We start from the raw sequence: 26,900 nt of genomic DNA, 5'->3' as shown, positions 1-26,900 counted from the left end.
GAAAACAGCAATTTCTTACAATATAGACACAGTGATTGCTTCACAATGATCAACAGCCTCAGAGAGGGCTTCTTCTTTTTTCTTTTTTTGCACGATACATTGCAAAATAAACACACATTGTTTCATATTTTGTAATGCATAGTTTGCATGTGTTCCTTCCAGGAAGTTGCCAACTTCAGCAAAATGGCATTTCAATATTGCCCACTCCTTGAATTCCATGTAGCATTCCCAGGCAAACTTACATCTACTAATAACCCACCACCACTTTCATTTGTGACTTTTAAACAAAACTGAGCAATGTAAATAACACATACCAACCTCATTCTATTCATTCCATGTGCTGCAGTAAATCCTGAATGGTAATGAAATTCTTCGCTTTCTAAGGAAAGTGTATATCTAGAACAAAACGAAGAGGAGGGGAAGGAGGGAATAAATTAACTCTAGTGAAGAGGATGCCAGCAATACAGTTGCAATAAGATGGTATTACAGCGCCTGCGTGTGCTCACCTTGGAAACGTAATCTGCTGTTCTGTGTAATGAAGGCAATCCCTTAAATCGCCTCACTCTAGCAGCCATAGCCATAATGAAAATCCAAAATGAAGCTGGGAACAAATTACCCTTTTGAAGTGCAGTACGTACTTTCAAAATATGCCATGTACCGTATTTTTCCGTGTATAAGATGCCCCCATGTATAAGACACCCCCTATTTTGGGGGTCTGCAAATTAAGAAAACACCCCTCAGCACGACCCGTGTATAAGACGAGCCCCAATTTTAAACCTAATTTTTTGGTTAAAAGAAAACCCTAGTCGTATACACGGAAAAATACGGTAAGTAGCAACATTCCAAGGGCAGAACACAAACACCTAGTAAAACATATTTGACACCATTGTTGATTGAGATTTTGAGCTAGAAAAAAATGATAAGCACCTTTATTTATAGCTGTCACTCACCCCCCCACCCACCCCCAGGCACTCTGTACGTCTAGCAGCTGTGTCAGGCAGAAATTCATCAGGTTCAGGTGTTTTCGCATCGGGAGTAGGAAAGAGAACTCCACCTGCAGTTTTCTGTATGCCATACAATTTTCAGGGACACAGAGGATTTTAACCAGTGCTATTCCTACTCGGAGCAGACCCACTGAAATTAATAGCCATTTCATTAATTGTCCATTAGTTTCATTGAGTCTACTCTAAGCAGGATTACCATTGGCTACAAACCATAGTGTCCATCAAGAAAATGATAACAACCTAGCATCAGTTTAGGAATATTAATAATATGAATATTGCACATGGGCACTGTGAAAGACTAAGGTTCTTAGGACGGTCTCAAGTGACAGCTATCATCCATCTCTGGGTATCATATCAGCTCCGATTTGTGCTTCACCCCATAATGGTCAATAAGGGCACAGAACAGTAGGGATACAAAATAGGACTTTCCCCACTTGGTTCTGTTGGATATTCTCTCATCGTTTGTTCTAGAAACAGAGAAGTTTCAAAAAGAAGCAGAAGGCTGATTGTTTTGTCTGTGCAAGGACATTTTCTGTGGGAACTGTTCTTTGGACATGCGCAGTATGACAGGAAGTACTGATAACAATGGTTCTGTGTAACTTGTTGTAACTTGTTGTGAGTCTCTTGCTTGCGTCTTGTGGTGTGAGAAGCAGAGAGACTCTTGGACTTTGTTAGGCTCTAAGCCTGCCTTGACCATGGCAGTGGTGAATGTCTGTATATATTTGCTACCAATATGCTATTACAGTGGTACCTCAGGTTAAGTACTTAATTCGTTCCGGAGGTCTGTACTTAACCTGAAACTGTTCTTAACCTGAAGCACCACTTTAGCTAATGGGGCCTCCTGCTGCCGCCGCGCCACTGGAGCCCAATTTCTGTTCTTATCCTGAAGCACTATTTCTGGGTTAGCGGAGTGTGTAACCTGAAGCATATGTAACCTGAAGCGTATGTAACCTGAGGTACCACTGTATGTCCGTCAAGTAAATCCCTACACTTGACTGAATCTTTAAGGCATCCATGAGTGTTTATGGCCTACTGTGTGTACCTTCAACCCTGAAGACGCTTCCAAGGAAGGAGCTGCGTTGAGATGTACCCTCTACTGAGTATGGATACTGGCACACACACGCAGCGAAAGTGATGTGGTACCCAATCCTTCTAAATTATCCATCAGAAAATGATGGCTTGACCCCACGGGTTCAACCACCCTTTGGGACACTCTATCCAGGAAACAGAGGCCAGCCCATACCTTGTTTAGCTTCCACCAGCAGCTAAAGACTTATTCTCCAAGGTGCCTGTAAGTTAGTGCTGTTTTATATTTTGTTTTTCTATCATTGTTATTTGGCTTTTAAAAAACAAGATATCATCACTCTTGAGTTCTCTTGGAACAGAGCTGGACTCAGAAACTTTATAGGGTTGGCGGACTGGCTGGTTGGGCTCCCATGCCCGCTTGCTTGCTTACTTTGATGCCACCTCAGCTCCTGGCAACCAGCACCCCCTGGCCAGCCCCAGAGGCATTGTTCGCTTGAGGAGCTTGTAGCCAGGGCTGCTGCAACAAACAGCTGTGCAAGCCTTTGGGAGGCTGAGACACGAAAGGGCATCAGAGGAGGGAAGGGAAGAGGGACAGAGGCCGGTGTTGTTCATGGCACCTGTGACCATCATTCAAGGCACCCCAGGGTGCCATGGCACTCTGCTTGAAAACCACTGCTGTACATCTTTCTTTTGAAGCACCTGACTCAATGTAAGATTGGGGTACTTATCCCTTTGGATGTGACTCCTACTTGGAGTCACAGTAGTAGCCTCTGAAAAGCCAATTCTTTGTGGTTTACTCTCATATTGCCTCTGTAATGAATGAGTCTCCAATTCACACGTGATTTCACTGAACACATCATTCTTTCCCACAGCAGCAGCAGCAGCACCTGGTAGAGCATATGCGTGCATACACAAACACATGTATCAGCCATAGTGGGGAAGGAAATGTGGTGATCAGTGGCACCCCCTCACAGGAGTGTGAGCTATGAGTGTCAGTGTTTGTGTTACTCTGAATATAACATCCACATGCCTTTGGCAGAGGAGTCCAGGACAAGAGGAAATTAAAACTTCCAGGACTAGTCAACATCTCTGCAAAAAAAAATTAAAATTAAATGCTTCTCCACCTGCCATGCACACATCATGAAGCTTGTAATCTTGTATGAACTGGAGAAGGATAGCAGCAGCAGATTTCTGTTTTTATTTAAAGCTATCTTTAATCTCTTCTTACATCTCGCTTAGTCAGGTCTTTTCTAATTCCTCTAAATCTCATTAAGGCTGCCACCATTCAGAAGCTTCTAGGCATTTGCGAGAAGGCAGAACTCCAAATTGTTCTGTGCTCCTGGACAGATCCTAAATGTTTTGACGTTTGACTTAGAACAATTCCTAAAGGCATTGAAGGGGTGTAATTGTAGCAAACGCACACTCCTTACGCCTGACTGTTAATTAAATGTCTGTGTGTACAACCAACAATACACCATCACTCTTCTTTTAAATATTCTTTTATCAATTTTCATCTTGTATAGCCCAACAAATACATCTCAATATACAGTGGTGCCTCGCAAGACGAAATTAATCCGTTCCGCGAGTCTCTTCGTCTAGCGGTTTTTTCGTCTTGCGAAGCAACCCTATTAGCGGCTTAGTGGATTAGCGCTATTAGCGGTTTAGCGGCTATTTAAAGGCTTAGCGGCTTAGCGGCTAAAAGGCTATTAGTGGCTTAGCGGCTTAGAAAAAGGGGGGGGGGAGCAAAAAAAATCTCAAGACTCGCAAGCCATTTTCGTCTTGCGAAGCAAGCCCATAGGGAAATTCGTCCTGCAAAGCGCATCGAAAAACGGAAAACCCTTTCGTCTAGCGGGTTTTTCGTCTTGCGAGGCATTCGTCTTGCGGGGCACCACTATAAAGTACTCCAAAGGGGGGGGGAATGGAGCAGGAGGAATGGGATGAGAGTGCTGGATGCTGGAGAACAGCTGGATAATATCTGGGAGTGCTGAGCTTTGCAGTAGGGAGTGGCTGAGTGGATGGAAAAAGACCTCCCAGCCCTAATGTCCCAGCAGAGGAGGGATTGCTCCCTCAACCAGGCCCTGCTCCCTATTAGTGTGATCTCCCTAGCAACCAGGGAAGCATAGAATCCTAGAACCATAGAGTTGGGAGGGACCATGAGGACCATCTAGTCTAGGGTTTCCCAAACTTGGATCTCCAGCTGTTTTCGGACTACAATGCCCATCATCCCTGACCACTGGTTCTGCTAGCTATGGATGATGGGAGTTGTAGTCCAAAAACAGCTGGAGACCCAAATTTGGGAAACCCTGATCTAGTCCTACCCCCTGCAATCTGGGCTCGTATTGGATAATGAGCTGGTTGGACAGATTCTACCCTGGTTGACAAGTGCATCAGCACAAATAGTCCCAACCTACCTGCAGGTAGGTTGTCAGGTCCCATCACTCAGTACACAAACTGCACAAATGACTGTGCCTGCCTCCCTCTTCCAAAGAGGGTGCAAAGGGTGTGCGTCAGGTGTTGTCTTAGTATGGGCCTAGTCAAGTACTGCAGAGCTCTGCTTTGAATGTTTGAACTTTGTAACCTGTTTAGGCCGTGTAATGATTTGGAGGATAAAACCTTTGGTAACAATTAAGCAGGGTCTGAGTACTGCGTATCAGAGAGGGAGCTAAGACAGTGGTACCTCGGGTTAAGAACTTAATTCATTCCGGAGGTCCGTTCTTAACCTGAGGTACCACTTTAGCTAATGTAGCCTCCTGCTGCCGCACAATTTCTGTTCTCATCCTGAAGCAAAGTTCTTAACCCATGGTACTATTTCTAGGTTAGCGGAGTCTGTAACCTGAAGTCTGTAACCTGAAGCATCTGTAACCTGAGGTACCACTGTACAAACCACCAGAGCAGCTGACCCCAAAGAGGTGTTGCGGATGCCAGTAACAAAGATGTGAGGCAAAAGACAACGGGTTATGCATAGTTTTTTCCTAAATAGCACACAGAGATGACTTGAGCTTGCCAATCAGACAACTTCTAGGCCAGAAGTTGTACCATGCCGAACGTGCAGTTCAGCACAGAACTTCGTCAATTTGTTTGCCTCAAAGGATTGAGCAGCAGACTTCATGGGCATAGCCGGGGGGGGGGCAGCTGCACCCCCATTAAAAAAAATCAGTAAAAATACATAGCTGAGGTTCTGTGCCCCCTTAAAAAAGGGCCTGCCCCTCCCCAACAAAAATCCTGGCTACGCCCACGGCAGACTTTAGATAACGCAGGTGCTGGCACTCATGAGTTCATCACCAATTACCAGAAAAAAGAACATTTTCTCAGAGGCCAGCTTTTTACCCAGAGGGCTGAGCGTAGGAACAATTTTCTTGCAACAGGAAAACCATTTTCTTGACAGAACTGTTCCAGAAATACTGAACGTGAGGACAGAACCACCACATATTGGGACAGAAAACGAGACATTTCTAAACTTGCTTCCTTGTCAATCGGAGCTCAGCATTGGGTCTCTTGAAAACCTTAGCTGAGGGGAAGAAGAAATAGAATAGTTTATGCTAATGTGTTCAGAATAGATGTTATTTTTTTTCTTGTTGGATATCAGAACTGCCATTTGTAAAAGGGAAAAATATCTAATGCTTCCTTGTGAGTTAGTCAAATCTTTCAAATGCCAGAAGGAAGCCTATAGAAGTTCCGTCTAGAAATTCCCTCCCTTCTGAACCCAGATCTTGCTCCCCCCCTCCACCGTGAAGCTGACCACAATTAGGGCGGCCAGCTCTGGCTGAGAAAATTCCTGGAGAGGCTTCCGAGCGGACATCAAAATTCTACATGTTGCTTTACCCTTCTCAATGCTGGTCAGAATTCACAGGCCCAGCTCCACCTCTTCAACTCCCCTTTAAACTATAAACCCCAGGGAGAGGGGTGGGTCTCTCCAGGCAACCACCCATTTCAGCCACCCTCCTAAGTATTCTCCCTCCCTGAGGCTAGTGGCCAGCATGACACTTTCATCCTGAAGTACTGGAAAATACAGTAAATGTGAAGTTTTTACCTTAAAGCTGAATTGGCTTGCTCTTGGCTTCCTTCCAGCTGAGTTGAGCAGCAGCAACAGCAGGAGAGGGCTTTTGACTTCCTGCTCTGCTGGGGCTCCCTGGAGTGGTTTGCTATAGCATCCAGCAAGATGCGATAGCATCTTATGTTTCTCTCTCTGACAGCATCTGGAACAAGGAACTGTCAATACAGGCAAAAGTGCCTATGTTTTTAAAAAGCTACTTGACAGAACAATGGGCTGCTGCTGCTGCTGCGAGGGAAGGAAAACAATCCTCCCTTGTTACAATCACATTAAAATCAAGCATTCTGCTTTACTGGTTTGCCAACACAGCTGCCTCAGTTTATAGACACAAGAATATTCATGTACTGCATCTGTAACCCAGTGTCCTGAGCCAATACCAGCAACTGCAATCCTCCATATGGCTTGGCCCTCCCAGATCCCTTTTACAAGTGATCATCTTAATTCTCATTCAGTATGTACATGCACTCTAGAACAAAGGCCACACTTAAACCCATTGATTTTGCTAGGTTTGTACCTCTTTGCTTTTAAAATTACACAATTTATGCCTCTGAAACAATGTATTTTGTTAAAACTGGCGTAGAATACTGATTTGGAGCAAAATGCGTGGCTATGTTTTCCGCCTCCATCACAACTGGAACTCGAATGCAAGGTGGAAATTAAGGACGCAACGGGACTTGTTTGTGAGTAGACATTCACAGCCTTGTACTATAAAACACAGAAGGGACGCGGGTGGCGCTGTGGGTTAAACCACAGAGCCTAGGACTTGCCGATCAGAAGGTCGGTGGTTCGAATCCCCGCGACGGGGTGAGCTCCCGTTGCTCGGTCCCTGCTCCTGCCAACCTAGCAGTTCAAAAGCACGTCAAAGTGCAAGTAGATAAATAGGTACCGCTCCGGTGGGAAGGTAAACGGCATTTCTGTGCGCTGCTCTGGTTTGCCAGAAGCAGCTTAGTCATGCTGGCCATATGACCCGGAAGCTGTACGCCGGCTCCCTCGGCCAATAAAGCGAGATGAGCGCCGCAACCCCAGAGTCGGCCACAACTGGACCTAATGGTCAGGGGTCCCTTTACCTTTACTGTAAACTCGTACATAGCCTTTTTCCATGCCTCTGCTGCCTTCCTATTTGCTGTTTATGACGCCTGGAGCCCTGTTCACTATAGCAGGTGCAAGAGGGGGCAGGTGAAGGACTTGGTCGCTTTGCCTTCCATTTAACCAGTAGTTTGAATTGGAGCCTGGCGACTCTGGCTTAAGGCTCGTGAAATGGAAGTGTTGCGGAATCAGGCACCAAATTAGCAGACAATTATACAGCTGAAGGTGGCTTTGTCTGGATTGTTAAAGCTTGGGGAAATTACTTTTGCTATTTCATAACTATTCTTAAACCCGAAAAACAAGTTGTGAGTTTCTGATGGATAGACGGAGGTAAACAATATAAAATTCATGGTGATCACAAGACATTTGGAGGCAGCACAACTCATGCGACATTTACTAAGGGTGAAATCCTAATTATATCTGCTGGAGGAGTAAGTTCCGTTGAATTCAATGGGGCTTACTCCCAGGTAAAGCAGGATTAGGGTTGTAGTATTAATTCCCAGTCAATTTCTTTAAGGGAGAGGAAGCATAGATCATATGGGTTTCACACACACCTACCCATGCATAGAAGCTGAGTTACTTATGCAGTCAATTACTGGAGATGCTGCAGACCTGCAGCTTTCTGTTGTTTCTCTGAGTAAATTGCAGATTATTTCTCTATTCATGCTACCCTCTTAACCAGGTGTTCTCTCTCATATTATCTTTATTTGCCTAAATCAGTAGTTGCATAAAAATTCTAACATTACAAACCACTTAAAAATTTAATGAAGCATTTCTCACTCCACTTATCAAAATATCAACTTAAAAAGTACTGTGTTGTTCCTGGAAACATTAGTTTGACTGGTGCTCCTTTTGCTACATTTGGTTCTGAGAACAGAGCTCTACATTTGTTATCCTCCTATGTACTATTAATCAGTGCTTCTTTTATAAAAAAAATATTCAGGGGTACTCTCATTTTCCTACTCATATTGAAATACTGCCCCTCAATGAGGCCAAACTTAGATTCACAAAATGTTTAGGGGAATGCGTACCTCTGTATGTCCCCAGAAAAAAGCACTGTTATTAATGCTTTGGGGGGGTATTCAGGTAGCAGGGTATGCTTCCAATTGCATGACCCCCACTATATAGTTTTAAAATGGTTTAGGGGCTAGTAGCCATCAAGCATTGTGTAGCATAGCAGGAGAAGAAGGGAATATTCTTTACATCTTTCCACTGCCAGGACCAGGAATACTACTCTGAGCTGGTGTGAGATGCACTTCAACATGTCGTCATTATATTCAACAACTTAGAATTACAGTGGTACCTCGGGTTACATACGCTTCAGGTTACAGATGCTTGAGGTTACAGACTCCGCTAACCCAGAAATAGTACCTCGGGTTAAGAACTTTGCTTCAGGATGAGAACAGAAATCGTGCGGCGGCGGCATGGCAGCAGCGGGAGGCCCTATTAACTAAAGTGGTGCTTCAGGTTAAGAACAGTTTCAGGTTAAGAACGGACCTCCAGAATGAATTAAGTACGTAACCAGAGGTACCACTGTATAATAATTATTGTTTCATATTCACCACCTGCCTTGGTTATCATAGAGCAACATATTTTCCTAGTAAGGAGATGGACATTTCTCTTACATTTATAGGTAAATATGTCAATCGTTGCAACAAGTCAGGTTTCACTTAATAGCCATTTTGAGAGTTACTGAGGCCCAAGTAAGTAGCCTTCAAAACAAACCTCCAGAACCATAAACAAGACCACAATCCCAAAACCAATTACAGATGATCAACTACTTTTAGAATTATGAAAGACACTGGCATATACTACTCTGCTCCCCAATGGCAGCAAAGTTCAAAATAAACAACAGTCCTAATAATATGCCCTTTTTTGCTCCTGGACCCCAGAATCTTCTTCAATAATACTCAATATGTATGAAGTATGTATTATTTGCTGAGCCTTCATTGTTGAATTCGGTCTCTACTTAGCAGTTAGCAATACATGGGACTTAACTCCATTGAATTCCACAGGACTTATGGTACTTCTAAACAGACATGGATGTGGTTGTACTGTTAACTGATAACAGATAAAACAAAGTTATACAGTATATGGTTCTGGGCAGAGGCCCCCATCGTGGTTTGCAAATCAAATGAAGTTTAAGTCTGCTCTGTAGTTAAAAAGGCACATTGTAAAGTGCACTGTACCAGGCTAATAATAATAAATACTATAATGTAAGTACCATTAGCGTGTATGACACCTGACAGTGGGCAACAGGATACATCTCTGCCTCAACAAGTTTATGGTCTAATTTATTATTGGGAAAATTAAAAGGAGAGGAATCAGTAAATATAAAAGGAATACACAGTTTCAGTTAACTAGTTTATGCTAGCATTGTTTCTACACACACACAATATTAACACAAACCGATATCCAAAATGGCAATATCCAAAACCACCAGAGAAACATTTCAGCCTTTGAGATAGGTACTTTAAAGGAAGACTGCGACATGAAACCGCAAATTACTGTTGCTCAAGAGTTTCAGTGCTATCACTTTTGGACTGAAGGGCGTCTTGCGCTACATCTGTTAACTGGCCTACTTAAAGTCGGTTATCAACTGACAACAGGTTTTTGTAAATGGACACAGTTAATAGTATAATCATCACCTAATGCACTTTCTGTATTTCACTTCATTCTGACCTGCTCATAATTCGCCTCCACTACATATTCTCATAACTTCATGCTTCTGATTAATTAGTCTGTATTTTGTACCATAATAAATGTGTTGCCCTTTAAGGTGCCAAAAGCCTCTCCCCAGCCACAATAAATTAATATTGCTATTCCTCTGGAAATCCTACATGTTAAAAGATTAAAGGTGCACACAGATGCAACTTACAGAAATTTGCTGACTTTTTTTTTTTTACTGACCTTTGTGCCTTTAAGAACAGTTGGAACTTAGGTGGTAACACTTATCTCTTGGGTTGTGAAAAGCCAAGGCTCCCTCTCCTCAATCTGCTTACAATCCTGTTTAGTTAGCATGGATTCATTGCTTCCAACACAAATTAACCACCTGTTTGTACTCAGAACAAAGTAAGGATGCTCAGGGATCATGGCTCCTTTTCACTTTCTGAAGGCAGACTTAAGACAGCATTGATACTAATCCTTGCTGGTGGCAGAGAGGCTTAAAGTGGTGTTTGCTTACTGGATTACTAACCCACGTGGAAAGCCTCTATTGACAGTGCAACTCTGTATACACAACAGTATATTTTTATTAAGTTAAACTGAGTTTACTCCCTTCCTAAAGGGTTCAGGATTCCAGCAGCCTCAGCAGTCCTTCCCACACTGCTGACATTTACACACGGAACAAACCTGCCTGTGTGTGTTTAAGCGTTGTTGGAGTGGCCTGACTACGGAGTAAAAGTCAGGGCTTTTTTTTCCAGGTGGGCGCCACTGCCATTCTAAGAGAACGAGGGAGGTGTTCATGGTGAGCTCCGGCACTTCTTTCCCCAGAAAAATAGCAGAATACAAACGGTATGGTTGTGTTGTGGATGCATCTTCTCAATTGCTCTTGAGCTACAACATTAAGAGAAAGTAATTCAGATTGGTAAACAAGAACAGTATTATTTATTAAATTTATATACTGCCCTTCGGCCAATGATCGCGGGAGCCGTTCACAACAGAAAGACACAAAATGAGAACACAAAGTACATAATAAAACAAAAACGAACTAATAACTGCCCCCGTGCCCCCTGACACAAACACATTTGAGTGTGTTAATCAGCCTGGTTGAAGAGAAAGGTTTATCCTCCATGACTCTGGAGAAACTGGTTTTGGGTAGGGGCTCGGATGCCTCGGATACCCCCTCCGAATGATGGAAGTAGGGAATGGAAATGAGGCGAGGCTCACATCACTTCTGCAAGGAGCTTCGCCATACCAGGAACGCGGGCTAGCGCGGAGTTCCCCCGCCGGCCAACTCGCCATTGTTGCGTCACAATGGACCGGCGAGGAGGATGAGGATGGGGATGTGGAAGAAGCGAGAGGCGCTTGGGAGGTCGGCGCGCTCTGCCCTCCACTCCCGCCCTGGGGCTGCGATTGGCCGGCGAGGGAGAGGCGGCGAGAAAGCGCTCCTTCTTCCAAGCGGAAAGGGGGCGGGCTCGCCTTGGAAGCGGCGAGAGCTTTCTGCGTTTGGCACGGTAGCGAAAGCAGTGCGTAAGGGGACGCGATTCTGGCGCAGCGCGCCTTTGAAGAAAGTGCCATGGGGGAGAAAGCGGCGTCCCTCCGGAGCGCGTGCCGCGAAGGTCAGTCGTTGTCGCGCGGGGTACTCCTCCCCCCGAAATCGCATCCCACCCCACATCCCCTTGTTGATGCCTGATTTCCACATCGAGAGGTGGAGGGGGAGGGAATAAACACCTGAGGATATTCTGCTCCAGCCAGGGGAAGTTCTTTTGGTTTGTTGTTGTTGTTTAGTCGTTTAGTCGTGCCCAACTCTTCGTGACCCCATGGACCAGAGCACGCCAGACACTCCTGTCTTCCAGTGCCTCCCGCAGTTTGGTCAAACTCATGCTGGTAGCTTCGAGAACACTGTCCAACCATCTCGTCCTCTGTCGTCCCCTTCTCCTTGTGCCCTCCATCTTTCCCAACATCAGGGTCTTTTCCAGGGAGTCTTCTCTTCTCAGGAGGTGGCCAAAGTATTGGAACCTCAGCTTCAGGATCTGTCCTTCCAGTGAGCACTCAGGGCTGATTTCCTTAAGAATGGATAGGTTTGATCTTCTTGCAGTCCATGGGACTCTCAAGAGTCTCCTCCAGCACCATAATTCAAAAGCATCAATTCTTCGGCGATCAGCCTTCTTTATGATCCAGCTCTCACTTCCATACATCACTACTGGGAAAACCATGGCTTTAACTATACAGACCTTTGTTGGTAAGGTGATGTCTCTGCTTTTTGGAAGCCCTAATTCTGCGAGTTGCTTGAGGTTTTGGAGGCAGCATGGTCTCTGCCAGGAGTGCCAACTTGGCCCTGAGATCGTGGGGGCCTGAGGCCGTGGGGGCCATGCGCCAAAATTTGTGGGTGCCTGACACCTTCATGGGAAATTTTTGGGTGCTCAGGGCCCCAGGGAGTTGGCACCCATGATATCTGCACCTGCTCCTCCAAGGCATTGGCTTTCTCAAAATCCCCCTTCTTTCTGCCTGCCCAGAGCGGCCAACATTTCTTTGCAGAGCTCAACTGCCTTGTTCTAGGTGCATTTTGCAACCAGGAATTTCATTAGCGCCAGCAGTTTCTGAGCTCTGGGCTCAGTTTTGCGCCTAAGATATCAGATTAAAACAGCAGAGTGGAAGGAAAGGAGGACCTTTTTCTGCCTCCCCACTTCCAGCTACTCTCTGAAGACTGGAGAAGAGATCCTCTTAAAAATATTAGGGGGGGTTGGCAGGGGAAGGATTAGAACATGTGAAAAATGAACATAAGATTTTAGCTGCAGTTCATTCATTTTCAGCCTTGTATTCTTGTTATTTAAAAAAATGTGCCTAGACATTCCATTGTGGCGCCCATGAGCTAGGTTTAAGGTGCCATTTATCTCCTAGCTTTCATATCTCAGTTTCTAACACTGCTCAGCTGGGAGCAGAAATGCAACAGGTTAAACTTCCCTCTGATATGTGGTGCAGTGGTGGGAAAGCTGTCCCTGTTGATTGGGTGTCTCCATAAAAAGGGTCGAGGGCAGCATTATAGATTATTTGTTGTATTTGCACAGTACACAACTCTTTATAATTTTTGTGGGGGGAAATCAAAGAGCAGCTTGCAAGTAATAATATGAAATGCATGAGCCCAACCACTAATAAAGCAATACCCTTAAAATTTGAAGAAAGCACCTCTGTTTCAACTGCTGTGAAATAATGCATGCCAAAGATTGTATGGCTAGCCATATTTCAGCTGTATTATATTGTTTTGTGCCACTCCAGTCTCTGAGCAGTGTGAGATTTCAGGGTTTCTGGCCACATACCCAGGTAGAGGCAAATTTAGGGGAGTGCGACCAGTTCGGCTGCACAGCTATTATTTAGAATGAAGCGTGAAAGGCAGTGGGGTTGCGCCATTGAAATTGGAGACCCCAAGGTCCTCCACTGACTCAGGGTTCGTGTTTCCTTATGAATGAGGCAGCAGAGACTGCAGTGTCTTTATGATAGATGGTTTATTTACACTTATGGTAGAAAGGCCCTGCAAGAGTAGGTCTCGAATAAAAATGTAGTTCCATGAGTGTGGAATCATAGTAAAAAGGATGAAATAGGATAATGAGAGGACAGAAGTGGTTTTACTCAATACACTGTACAGTCAAACCTCAGTTTTTGAACGTCTCAGCTGCCGAACCAGGGCTGGATTTAGGTTTGATGAGGCCTTAAGCTACTGAAGGTAATGGGGCCCTTTATATGTCCAGCTGTCCTTTGTCAGCAACAAACTGCCGCTGTTTTTTGTGTTGAATATATGCTATATGGTAATTTATGGACCTAATAGGTATCTAAAGCCATTTGCACATAACAAAATATATATTTTATCGAAGTAATTGTTGAACTGAAATACATTCCATGCAGAATGCAGGCACCCTATATATAGAAATGAGCAAACCAGTGATACTTTAGGGAGCAGGCCAGCAGGCGGGGCCCATTACTTACATCATGGGAGCCTACACAACACAAAACACTGTTGCTGTATGTAGGTTTTATTTTATTTGTTTTTTATCTTATATTTTGGAAATGTACATCCAGGTTTTTTTCCTTTAAATTTTTTTGGTTCCCCCAAGAGAGTGGGACTCTAAGCTATAGCTTGTTTAGCTTATACGTAAATCCGGCACTGTGCCAAACTTTTCAGAAGCCGAACACCAAAAACCCGGAAGTGAATGCTTCTGTTTTCGAACATGCCTCAGAAGTTGAACAGACTTCCGAAACATATTACGTTCGAAAACCAAGGTTCTTCTGTACAGTGGTACCTCGGGATGCGAACGGGATCCATTCCGGAGCCCCGTTCGCATCCTGAATAGAACATAAGACGCAACACTGCGTCTGCGCGTGCATGGGTTGTGTTTTGCCGCTTCCGCGCATGCGCGTGGCATAATTTTGAGCGTCTGCGCATGCGCAAGCGGCGAAACCCGGAAGTAACATTACTTCCGGGTTTCGCCGCTTGCGCATGTGTAGACGCTCAAAATTATGTCACGCGCATGCGCGGAAGCGGCAAAACACAACCCACGCACGCCGCGGAGTGTAACCCGAAAGTGCTCAACCTGAAGCACATTCAATCCGAGGTATGACTGTACAGGAAACTGCATAGGGTGATGTTTGTCACAGGGTGGGGAAATGGTATAATATGATGTAATTTATTACCAGGTGGAAAGGTACTGCCCTTTGATATTTATATCAGCAATATAATGTAGTTCATGTGTTAACTTTCAGAATTGCTTGATTACCTAGTGAAAGGTTTGCCACTTATTAATTTACCTTTTATTCTCACCTCGTCAGGGAGGCATCCATTGAAAGCATGATATCAGGTCACATGACAGGTGTTGTCAATTGAACTGAACATGTGAACATCTCTATAAAGCACTGGCAGAACCAGTTTGGAGCTAATGGCTTCTTCCACTGTGGGGCACAGCGCTCAAGTGATGTGAAAACGATGTGTGATTTCTGATCTGAGACTTTTAAGCAGAGGTTGGATAGTCATGGGTCATGGATGTCTTAGTTGAGATTTCTGCATTGCAGGGGGTTGGACTCTGTGACCCTCGGGGTCCTTTCCAACTCTACAATTCTGTGATTCTATAACTGCAGTTGTTCTACAAAAAAGCTCATGTGACTAGGTTATAAGCCCTCAATTTAAAGCTGCACAGAACGTATATTTGAAGTGGTGCTGCTTTGTTGATTGTAGCAAATGAGAGCAGTGTGTTTCGTAGGAAGTGAGTTGGCAAATGTCTGGCACCGAAAGCAAGATAAGTCTCATTGAAATGAAAATCTGATCTGACTCAATCTGACTGGGCACACACGCACAGTTATTTTCTGTTGAAACTGAGAGTAGTCATCAAAGCAATGCGGCCCTTCTGTCAGTGAAACTGCAGCATTCTGAAATATGTAAACACTGCGAGTCATTGTCCAGGTGTTTGCTTCCTACTCCTCCCTTCATCTCCCTCCTCTTGTATACATATCAAAAGTTAGCTATCAATCATGTAGTTTGGTTGATAATTATCTCCGTTTCCCTTTCTTCGTTTTGCAAAAGTGCTTCGCAGGTGCCCATTAACCTCTGAGGTTCTAGGTGGCAGGTAGTTCAACTTGCAGGCTGCTTTGAATGGAACTTGATGGGCTGCAATTTTGTCTCTCGGTTTTTGGCGGGAATGTGAGATGGAAGTGCTCATGAGGAAAATCTTTATCTGCCCTTCTAGTTTTGAGAGGATAATTGCACATTACAGTACTTTATTTGAAGTATTTATTTCCATTAAGAAGGGAAGGAGTACATCTACCCTTGCTAACTTTGTCTGCTATTTACCCTTTCTGAGGAAAATCTGATGTTAAAGCTAACATGCTGCCAGTGATATCTGAGCGGGCCATGTATAATATTAAGCCATCTTTTGAAAACACCAAAACACTTCTGTTGTTTTACCGGGTATCATTTTCTTTTTTTACTCAACAATTGAAGTCTGCTATTGTGATGAGTGAAATTTGGATTTTATATCAAATTTTAGTGTAGTGGAAGAAAATGGTTTTTTATGCTGTCCTTGGTTTCTGTCACACATGTACACAGTAAGTTAGACTTACGTTGAATTCCTAGCTGAAATATCTTCTCAAATAAAAACCTTGTCATACCACTTCCAGAAGATGAATTCAATGTGCTTTCTGACTTCAATGGCATTTTAATATTAAAACTTCTGTATTCTTCACAAGACAAGATATTCAAGGATTCAAATCTATAGCAATAATATAAAAGCTTAACTTATTTAATTACAGTATTTGTGAGAAAAGAGAAGTAACCAAAGACATTTAAACAAAAACAACACAAAAAATTAAGCTGCTACCCAGCTGATCTCACTTAATACTTTCCGTTTATGTATTCATTTCAGAAGACTATTGAGAGACCACTGGTCTAATAAGATTTTGCTACTGCCCCCAGCAACAACCAATATTCCTCTCTCTGTCTCTCTCTGTGTGTGTTACTCCAGACTACAGTTCCTTTTTTTAAGATGCAATCTTTTGCCCTGCAGATACAAATAAATGTGTATTTGACTTCTGAATGGTAAATAACTTTACCTCAGAAATGATGAATAAATAGCACTTTATACCTTGGGCATTGAGGGGACCTGTGCATGTGATGAAGCAATCTTGCTTCAGAAATGAGATATATTCAAAGGAATACCATGTGGAGAAAGATTGCTGAGGAGGCTTCTTGTGGCGACATTAGTATGTGTTTAGTATTTGAGTGCCTTTGTCCATCGGTGCTCCTTGACTCATGCGGTTCACCTCCTAGCAGCTGAGAGAAGGAAGAAACTGGATTCTGGACTCCTCTTTAAAGAGGAGCAATAACTTCATTATTTAACTGTTTGGGACAACTATAAAGGTAGAGCCTGCTTCTCTGCTTTTAAGGGGACCTCTCTCTCCACAACCAAGAATGTGCACTGTAAGTTGTGGTGGTATCCCCCCCCCCCCGCTCTTCGTTGTGCCAAGAATTGCATTGTTAGCTTTAAAAAAATCTTTTTTTAAAAAAAAAAATTGCATTGCTAGACGTAGGTAGCATTTGAAAAATTGGAACGAGCAGCACTGTGGTCTGCAATCTCCTCTAGCTGTTAAATCGCCACCCGGACATCGTGCTGTTACCCATCTGTAAGCAAAACCATTTGCTTAAAAAAAAAGAGGGAATCTGCTTTACGCTCAAGTCCTTGCTGAAATGAAGGGACCATCTGTCTCCCGCTGCCTCCCATTCCCCACCCCACCCCCAGTACTTGGATGGCAGGGGATCATGATGAAAACTTCATGAATGAATGACTTTCTTCCGGGGAATGTATATTCATGAAGGGCCCACCCACCCGGTGCCAATTAACTTTCCCCCTCCAGACTAAGTAAATCCCATATTGTTGTCGTTTAGTCATGTCCGACTCTTCGTGACCCCATGGACCAGAGCACACCAGGCACTCCTGTCTTCCACTGCCTCCCGCAGTTTGGCCAAACTCATGTTGGTAGCTTTGAGAACACTGTTCAGCCATCTCGTCCTCTGCCGTCCCCTTCTCCTTGTGCCCTCAATCTTTCCCAACATTAGGGTCTTTTCCAGGCAGTCTTCTCTTCTCATGAGGTAGCCAAATTATTGGAGCCTCAGCTTCAGGATTTGTCCTTCCAGTGAGCACTCAGAGCTGATTTCCTTCAGTATTTATAGGTTTCTCAGTCCATGGGACTCTCAAGAATCTCCTCCAGCACCATAGTTCAAAAGCATCAATTCTGTGATCAGCCTTCTTTATGGTCTAGCTCTCACTTCCATACATCACTACTGGGAAAACCATAGCTTTAACTATATGGACCCATATTAGTTTGCATGAAATTCAACTAATGCGAGATTTGGCAACAGAACCGGTGTCTGATGCAATGCTCTTCTGAAAGTAACCTAGGACTCTGCTGATTATTTAGCTCCCTGTTTAGTCTTACGTATCTCTTGGGGTGCCTGCCTCTCTGGGACAGCTCTCTAAAAAGTCTCCCCATGCTATTCAGACACAAATTCTGCCTTCAGCCATTTTCCTCCGCACGCCTCCCCCTCCCAGCTGCCTGTCAACATCACTCTGCTGCATGCTAGAGACCCTGGGAACCGGCTGCCAGTCAGAATACTTGACACAGGGTGAGAGGGATGAGTGGTCCAAATCAGTTTGAGGCCCTGTTTTACATTCCTGTGCATTCTAAAGAAGACTCTTAGAAGTAAAATATTCTCTTTTGGTGAGGAGAGATCTGTTAGGAAAATATGTTCATATTGATTATTTTATTTATTAATGTATTTTATCTACCATCCATAATATTTATCCCAGGGCTGTTTATATATCTCCCCAGTGTTAATTCCAGGGATGGTATTACTGGGTCAGGTTTTTGTTTTTTGTGAGAAACTACATGCATACTGTTGTTTCCGTTTATAGAAATATATAGGTTGGCAATTGTCCATACGATGCTATCTATATCAGTGCATCACTGTGGTATTCTAGAAGCTGCTCCTGAAAACTAGGAACCTCTCATCAATCTTCTCCCCTCATCTTCAAACTTAGAACTGTTTTACTTTGTTGTCGAGCCAAATTCAAAATTGGGAAAACTTTCCTTGCTTTGTTCCTTTGCTCCAAGACAAGTGAGATATAAAGACAAATTCCAGAGGCTTGACGTAGTTACGGCCTTCTTATGCATTGTTAAGTATCGCATTATTCTTCGCTTTCATTTTTAATGGATGTTTTCAGTGATTATTAATTGCTTCCTGCCTTGGAAGCGGCAGTATTAGAAGATGGGCTTCTCAATGTAGTAATAAGCTCTATGAAAACCTGGAGCGGGGGCAAGAGTTTTCATTTGTTACAGATGTGCATGGTTGCTTTTAGTCTTTTGTGTGTGCGGATTTGATGTGCTTCAGTCATATATATAATTTTCTTCTTTTCCCAGGTGACGTGTTTCCTCTGGTCTGCCCCAACTCTCATCATGCCTGGTGTCAAATCCTCAATGTATCAAAGCTAGAAGCTTCTTTCTTTGCCTATTCCGGCAGATATTCCAATGAAACCGAGCTGAGTGTTTCGGTGCCCACAGGAAGCAAATACAGCTTGTATGTAGGTGTCGCCTTGGCTATAGGCTCAAGTATCTTCGTTGGTTCCAGCTTTATATTGAAAAAGAAGGGCCTTTTACAGTTGGCTGAAAAGGGGTTCACTAGAGCAGGTAAGAAATACTTATTCTTTTATACAGAGCTTTTTTTAAAAGCTGGAATTCGCCAGACCTCAGTTCTAGCACCTCTCAGGTGGGTGCCATTGCCGTTATCAGAACAAGGGAGGCGTTTGTAGTGAGTTCTCGCACCTCTTTTTCCAGAAAAAAAATAGCACTGCGCTTTATAACATTCAAATTTGTAACCAGCCTCTACTTAAATGTTCAAAAGCTCAAGCCCAAAAGCACAGCTTGTATTTCTGAAATATGTATTTGAAACTGTCATAATATAATTATAATTATAATTATAATTATAATAATTTAATATTTATATCCTGCCATCTGGGCGGCTTCCAACAAAAGATTAAAAATACATTAAAACATCAGTCATTAAAAACTTCCCTAAACAGAGCTGCCTTCAGGTGTCTTCTGAACGTCAGATAGTCATTAATTTCTTCGACATCTGATGGGAGAGCATTCCACAGGGCAGGCGCCACCACCAAGAAAGCCCTCTGCCTGGTTTCCTGTAACCTCACTTTTCACAGTGGGGGAACCGCCAGAAGGCCCTTGGCACTGGACCTCAGTGTCCAGGCTGAACGATGGGGATGGAGACGCTCCTTCAGGTATACTGGACCGAGGCCATTTAGGGCTTTCAAGGTCAGCACCAACACTTTGAATTGTGCTCGGAAACGTCCTGGGAGCCAATGTAGGTCTTTCAAGACCAGTGTTATGTGGTCTTGGTGGCCGCTCCCAGTCACCAGTCTAGCTGCCGCATTCTGGATTAGTTGTTGTTTCCGGGTCACCTTCAAAGGTAGCCCCACGTAGAGCGCATTGCAGTAGTCCAAATAGTCATAGTTGGAGTGCTGTGAAGAGTGGATAACAACTTCTGTGTTATGAATTTGTGAGCAGTTTGTTTTGGGAGCTTGCAATATTGACTCACTTTTCAGCTAAATAAGTTCTTGACGCGGCATGAAATTAATACAAAATGTAAATCTTTGTTACTGTTAATATTACTACTTTCAATGTTGGCACACAGTAGAATAACTGTACATTAGAATAAATTCCCTAGACTTTGGATTGTTTTACCATCCAGCTTTTCTCTTTGGCGTTGCCAGGTAGAGTAATGGAGTAAAGAAACTGCTTAGAGCAAGCATAGGCAAACTCGGCCCTCCAGATGTTTTGGGACTACAACTCCCATCATCCCTGACCGCTGGTCCTGTTAGCTAGGAATGATGGGAGTTGTAGTCCGAAAACATCTGGAGGGGCGAGTTTCCCTATGCCTGGCTTAGAGGTTTGCTTGGATAAGAGAGCACTTTTTAAAAATATGAAAACAAGCAAGAAGGTATACCTCAAATATTTTATGGCTTTTCCTTGATTCTTTTCACTGAAAATAGTGCCTTTCTCTCTCTTTTAAGGACAGGGTGGGCACTCTTACCTGAAGGAATGGCTGTGGTGGGCAGGGCTGCTTTCAAGTGAGTATTAAAGAGCTTCTCTATTTGTTTTAAAAGTATACAGGAAGCTTCACACATTGCCAAATGGCAGTTTTTTCTTGTAGGAATGCACTGGTGTTTAAAGCTTATGTGCGTATACTTGTTTGGAAACCATGACTGTGCACACACCATACATTTAAAGTAGTTTAAAAGCACACTTCCTGGAAGCTGTAGCTTAAGGATTGTAGCTCTGTGAGTGTTAAGCTATAGCTCCCAGGATTCCTTGCTGGAGTGGGGGGCGGGGTGATGTGTTTTAAATGTGTGGTGTTTCCTCAACCCATGATTTGGCCATGGTGGTTTCCCGGATATTGCAGCAGACACCCTCACTTAAGATGGCTGCTGGGTAAGATGGCCACTATTATAGTTGTGTTATTAGAGAAATCTCTCCCTGTTGTTCCCACGGCAGAGGTCTTCCATAAATAACTCTGGCAGCATTCATGTCTCCCAGCAGCAAGGTATTACAATTAGGTGATGGGAAACCTGTGACCTCTTAATCCTCACCCCGAGGATCTAAGTAAGGATGAGGCACTCTTAGAACAGAACAATAACTTCATTTGTTTACAGACAGTGAGGTTATAGCTTAGGGGCTACTTTTGAAAGGCACAACACTTTTGTTTCCAACAAACATATATTTGCACATATATCTTTGCACATATATTTAAGATCTTTCTCAACTTCAATTGATTGATTGAATTTATATACCACCACACACCCAGAGGTCTCAGAAAAGATCACAATATATGAAATCAAAATAAAAACAATAACCCAATAACCCCCCCCCCCAAAAAAGAGCCGCATTTTAAAAGGGTATAGGATGTCTTTCAGGTCAACCAAAGGCCTGGTTAAAAAGGAACATTTTTGCCTGGCACCTAAAGGTGTATAATAAAGGCGCCAGGTGAACTTCCCTTGGGAGAGCATTCCACAGACGGGGAGCCACTGCAGAGAAGGCCCCGTTCTCGTGTTGCCACCCTCCGCACCTCTCGAGGAGGAGGCACATGAAGAAGGGCCTCAGAAGATGATCTCAGGGTCTAGGTAGGTTCATATGGAAAGAGGCGGTCCTTGAGGTATTGCAGTACTTCATGCTTCAAAGTTGTCACTGGACGTATAAATTCTTTCTAGGTTGGAACTATTAGCACACATTTACAACAAGGTTCTTGCAACTGTCGGGAAATCTCAGTTGCCTTGCTAACAGCAGTTTCTTTTGCAGTGGGAATAGGGGAAGCAGCAAACTTTGCCGCCTATGCCTTTGCACCAGCCACTTTGGTCACCCCTTTGGGTGCCCTGAGTGTTCTCATAAGGTCAGTACAAATTTATTTTCCTTATAGCAACATCCAGTACACTCTATTAAGCACTCTGAAATCTGTCATTTGACTGGGCCGAAAGCAAGTTTAGCAAGTTGCCAGCTCTTACACTCTTGTTTTATTGTGGATATTTCTACCACGTCCTTCAGGCAAGTTCTTGGGGCGCCTTGCCCCAGAAGCAACAAAAATAAGAGCAGCCTCTCTGAACCAGAGCAGAAGTCTATTTAGGCAGTCTTTCGAAATAGAAAAGAGAATGGTTATAAATGTACAGGTAACATACTAAAAGCAGCATGATGAAAATATTAAATTGTAACAATTTTTTAAAAAGGCTTTTGCCTAGCATAAAAATTACATTGGCAGGTGCCAGGCGACTCCAATGGTTTAATTGGTCCACAGGTGTCCATCTGGGGAAGGCCTAAGTGGTGGCAGTGGTTTTACAGTCTGAATCTGATACAGAGCAGCTTCCTTTTTAAATTTCATACGTAAAATACACAATATTTCTTCTGAGAAGAGCATATTGCCAACTGCTTAAAAATCAGCTGAAACAAATGGAAATAACCTCATGTTTTCTGCAGAACCAAGTGCCTTTCTTCGTAATGTGATATTTTACCACATATGGCATTAAATTCCACATTAAGCCCAGTGGCATCAAGCTTTTGATTTCACTAGGTGATATTTGAAATGCTGTGCTTCGGAAACAGCGAGTCGATGAACAATTTATGGTGCTTATCAAGCTGAGACGATGACTTGTCTTTTAGGAGAGCTAGTGTACACCTGCACCTGTCTAACACTTTCTGTGTTGTGGAATAGGAGCATGTGATGCAGGCATGAAAAGACACATCCTTTGTATAGTCTCCCCCCTTTCTTTAAACGGAAAGGAACATAGATTGAAGGGATTCATAAATATAAAGCAGAGCCCATTCTTATGGGTCAGGGAAAGTGGGGGAAAAGATAAGTCTTTATAAGACATCGGGTGCAGCTGATGGTTGCTTGCTCATATATGGCAGAGGGAATGGCATTCCACAGAATCGGCAAGAGCAGGAAATTTTCAGGTCACTGCCCTGCAATATTCTTTAGGGTGTGGTGCCACAGATATGTACACGAACTAGCCTTGTCTTCCTTCGCAAATATGCATTGTATTTTCCTTTGTTCTTTTTCATTGTGGTTAAACTTCAGTTTTTCAATGTGTCATATTTATAGTTTCGACCTTCTAGATATTGTTACATGCTATATTTAAGGTGGTGTTCTTTTCGTTTAAATCCAATTAGCGCCATATTATCTTCCTATTTTTTGAATGAAGAGCTCAATATTCATGGGAAGCTGGGCTGCGTATTGAGCATTTTGGGGTCCACTGTGATGGTGATTCATGCACCTGAAGAGGAACAGGTTACATCATTGGATGAAATGGAGATAAAGCTAAAAGACCCAGGTATGTCATTCAGATGATTGGCTTGGGACAAGTAAATGCAAAGCTTACCTTGTTGGAGTTTCTGCTTTACTGCAGAACGTGCTCATTTATAGGGTTGATGGATTGTGGACTGTGCATATTGTACTCTACAATGCAGAGACCCCCATTGCCATGTTACATCCAATGTAGGATGTTAGATGGGCCTGGATTCTAGACTGGCAACCCCACTAGGTGGATGCACCCTGTTTCCCCACTACTCCCAGGCTCTTTGCAGTTGTGATCTGTGAATGTTCAGATCAGACATTGGTATCACTTGACATTGTCCTTTCACCCTCTCTGCTGCTAGTACCAAACAATAAAAGCAGGGGAAAGTAAACGTTGGGTGGGACCCATAATCTCTTCTGCCATGCAGACAGGTGCAGGGGTGTGTAGCTTTGCAGAGATCAGGAAACTAATTTTGTTAGGCAGTCAAGCTTGACATTACTGTGTACTCTGCCTGTTTAATTGCTTGAGCAAATATCATTGCACTTTGGCTCTGAAGGAATTGAGGGGTGGAGGCACACAGTGGCTTTCTCTTGCTTCTGAGGCAATGTTGGACATGCGAAGCACCCTTATACCAAAGCAATTTGGCCCATTAAACCCTGTACTGTTTATTGTGGCTCCTCCAGAGTGCTTTCCTAGCCCTCATCATGCCTGAGGTTCTTTTGGACCCTGAATTGTTGGGTTCAAAGTGCATTCCTGGCTGCTGAGCTTTCTCTTGAACTTCCCTTGGCTGAGAAACTTTGATCCATTGTGCATTTGCTGTTTGCATAGAACAGCAGATGGGAACCTCCAGCCCTTGGACCTGTGAGGCCACATCAGCCAGACCTACCTTTGACGCCATGTCGCAGGTAAAGACATGGCTCTCTGCCAGAAGTGGTGTTTGCTGCCACTGCCTGTCAGCTGATCGTTGACACTTGCAAAGCTCTATGTCTTTGCCTGCGCGGGCAAACAAAAATGCTTCATCTGACTTCATGGTGATGATAGGTGGGTGACTGTCCCCACCCGACAAAAAGGCCCATAGGGGTTGGGGAGCCAGAGCATCCAGTCTGCTGTAGAGTACTGGGATCCAGTTGAAGCACAGGAAAATGGTCATCAGCTTTCTTCTTAATGTACAATTGTATAGAATGCAGAGTGGAGCCGCTTTGAGAAAGCTGGCTTCTCCTGCAATAGCCCTGCATGCAGAACTGAATTTAGTTTTTTGCAAAAGCAAAGCAGAGTTCCATAGAGTCTTGGAAGGTGAAATATATTTCCCTCTGATCTAGAGCCCGATGAGTGCATACAACTCCCACTGCAGGAGTGTTAAGTTTGCACTCCTCTGTACACAAAAGCCCTTTCTTTGGTCTTCAGAGGATAATGGAGAGGTTTTTAATGTATACATGGAACTACATTTCCACACCAAAGCGGGAAGAGCTATGCTGTCTTTAATTGGTGATTTTCATGCTGGCTTGAATCCAGAGCTAAAATGAATCACTCGTGGAAGAGGAGGAGGAGGAAGTGATGAAGTTCCATCAACATTGCTTTCCATGTTGTTTGAAAATGTTATGGAGCAGATTTTTGAGAGCTGCTGGGGGAATAAGCAGAAATGGCCCTCCCAACCCCCTCACCAAGAATAGGAATATTGTGTGAGCTCATGGGTATCTGGATCCAGCCCGCTAAAGTGACCTGATTGTGATTTTATTAAATGCTTCTTCACACACATTAATTATATTCCTTTCTCTTTCTCTCAAACAGTGTTTGTTGCATTTGCCACTATCGTAATTGTGATCTCGCTGGTCCTCATTTTTGGTGTTGCCCCAAGACTTGGCCAGAGCAATATACTGGTGTACATTTCCATTTGTTCAGTGATTGGTGTGTTCTCAGTCTCCTCTGTCAAGGGTCTGGGCATTGCTATTAAAGACATGCTTTATCAGAAGCCCGTCTTCCGACATCCATTGGTTTATATTTTGGCAGCTGTTTTGGTGGTGTCTATCAGTACTCAGATTAACTACCTCAATAAATCACTGGATGTGTTTCATACATCTCTAGTGACACCCATTTATTATGTGTGCTTCACAACCATGGTGGTGATCTGCTCTGTCATCCTCTTCAAGGAATGGAATAGCATGGAGCTTGGCGATATCATTGGGACCTTGAGTGGCTTCTTCACCATAATTATAGGCATCTTCTTCCTGCATGCTTTTAAAAACGTCAGCACCACCTGGAGCCAGTTGACATCTTCTGTTAAAAAGGAGCCAGTCTTGCCTCTCCATGGTTACGAGGCTCATCATACTTTATTGGAGAATATGGAGGCTCCAGCCTTGACATGTGATGAGGATAACACTCTCTTCAGTCGAGGAAATGAACAAAGGGGTGGCCACCACTAAGTCATCTTTGGAAAACCTATACCACAACACTTCTGAGTGGTACTCAGAAGGACAGAAAGTGGTTGCGATGGTGTCCTCAATGATCAGAAAAGGAAACAATGATTTTGTGTGTGTGCACTTCCCATCTTTGGCAGCATACGAACTCCAGTGACAATTGTGGTGCTCTTGGTAAAGAGAACTGAATTGTATACATAACATATTTTCACAGATAGCACTTTATGGTTTCATTGCATTGGGGGGAAATAGTGGTTTTCTTGGCCAAGTTGCTGCTGTGTGTAAAAATCATGACTTCCCCGAATGTTGTCACCTAAGCATAGTGGATGTTTATTATTCAGAGTTTTTCAGCATATGTCCAAAAGGGGTAGAAAAAGTATCTAGTTTTCAAAATTCTTGTATGTTGATGAAAGAGGTCTCTCATATGCCAGTTAGCATAGCATATTTTCACTTACTGACATCTTCAAAGCTTGAATTTGTTCGCACATGAAGGAGGCAGTAAGAGAGATGGGGAATCAATTACACATTACTGGAGAACAGACAAGATAACCTTTTTTAGTAGTTTCAGGAAAAACCTCAGGCTACATTCCTACTTGAGCACTAATTCCGTTTTTTCGTAATATGTATGATCATTTTCTACAAAGTGTGCCAACTAAAGGTGACTAAAGATAACGTAAGTTATCTGAAAACGAGTCCTTTACATGCAGAGTAGATGCCGTAGATTAAAATTTATTTATTTTTTGTAAGGTATGGCATTTGTCCATGTTATAATTTTTTTTTATTACTTAAACCTTTTTTTAAAAAAATCAGAGGAAATACCTTATTCGTTCGCACTCTTATTTACCCAGTGTTAACCTCCTTTTTGAAATGAGCAAACATTGTATTTTAAAATGTTTATTAGAGAAGCATACTTTTATGTGCAGGGAAGTCTTTAATGTCATTCAGGATTTTTTGTGTGTGTACAAAAATTTTGACTTGATACATTTGAATAAAACTTATTTTTAAGATGTTAACTTTCTGATATAAAGATTTTAAATTTGATACTAGGATGTCCAAACAAGGGGGGGGGGGATTATATTGTTTCAATAAAATGTGTTTGTGCCCACTTCTTCTTTTTAATGAGAGAGAAAAGTGTTTTGGGGAATTTATGTTGGTTCCTGTAGGAACTTTTAGCAATGGGATTGATGAGCAGAGAGGTGGGAGGTCTGGTTCCATATGACCTGGCATAGTTGTTTTTGAATGAAGCAAATAAACAGATACGGGAATA

At 43.2% G+C, this 26,900-nt stretch overlaps 2 protein-coding genes across 3 annotated transcripts; one reads left to right on the top strand and one right to left on the bottom strand.

Moving 5' to 3' along the window:
• Positions 1 to 320: 320 nt before the first annotated feature.
• On the bottom strand, positions 321 to 11,130 carry LOC308484925 (uncharacterized protein; the record flags this gene model as incomplete). 2 transcript variants are annotated; one of them, XR_013990171.1, is made up of 5 exons in its annotated part: positions 321 to 396; positions 5,358 to 5,538; positions 6,061 to 6,239; positions 10,680 to 10,722; positions 11,009 to 11,130. XR_013990171.1 is itself a non-coding variant. In XM_081020216.1 (4 exons), 4 exons carry the CDS (start codon positions 11,128 to 11,130, stop codon positions 1,354 to 1,356), a joined length of 462 nt encoding a protein of 153 aa, XP_080876342.1. In that variant the 3' UTR covers positions 1,005 to 1,353. The 2 variants fall into 2 exon arrangements, 1 of the variants encoding a protein (XP_080876342.1); XM_081020216.1 differs by lacking the exons at positions 321 to 396; positions 5,358 to 5,538 and adding an exon at positions 1,005 to 1,471.
• Positions 11,131 to 11,196: 66 nt separating this feature from the next.
• Positions 11,197 to 26,069, top strand: NIPAL1 (NIPA like domain containing 1). Its single transcript, XM_081020125.1, has 6 exons — positions 11,197 to 11,447; positions 18,787 to 19,053; positions 20,451 to 20,507; positions 21,733 to 21,823; positions 23,095 to 23,255; positions 25,008 to 26,069. Exons 1-6 carry the CDS (start codon positions 11,405 to 11,407, stop codon positions 25,637 to 25,639), a joined length of 1,251 nt encoding a protein of 416 aa, XP_080876251.1. The 5' UTR covers positions 11,197 to 11,404; the 3' UTR covers positions 25,640 to 26,069.
• Positions 26,070 to 26,900: the final 831 nt, after the last annotated feature.

This window comes from Podarcis pityusensis, assembly GCF_964106645.2.
Source record: "Podarcis pityusensis genome assembly, chromosome: 9".
Lineage (NCBI taxonomy): Eukaryota > Metazoa > Chordata > Lepidosauria > Squamata > Lacertidae > Podarcis > Podarcis pityusensis.
This window is presented reverse-complemented; position numbering and strand designations above follow the sequence as displayed.

Bases quoted from the DNA above. Each gene is read 5' to 3' on its own strand.
- NIPAL1 (XM_081020125.1), top strand. From the start codon at position 11,405: ATGGGGGAGAAAGCGGCGTCCCTCCGGAGCGCGTGCCGCGAAG. The intron at 20,508-21,732 runs GTGAGTATTAAA...TTTCTTTTGCAG, and splicing joins GTGGGCAGGGCTGCTTTCAA to TGGGAATAGGGGAAGCAGCA. The intron at 23,256-25,007 runs GTATGTCATTCA...TCTCTCAAACAG, and splicing joins GATAAAGCTAAAAGACCCAG to TGTTTGTTGCATTTGCCACT.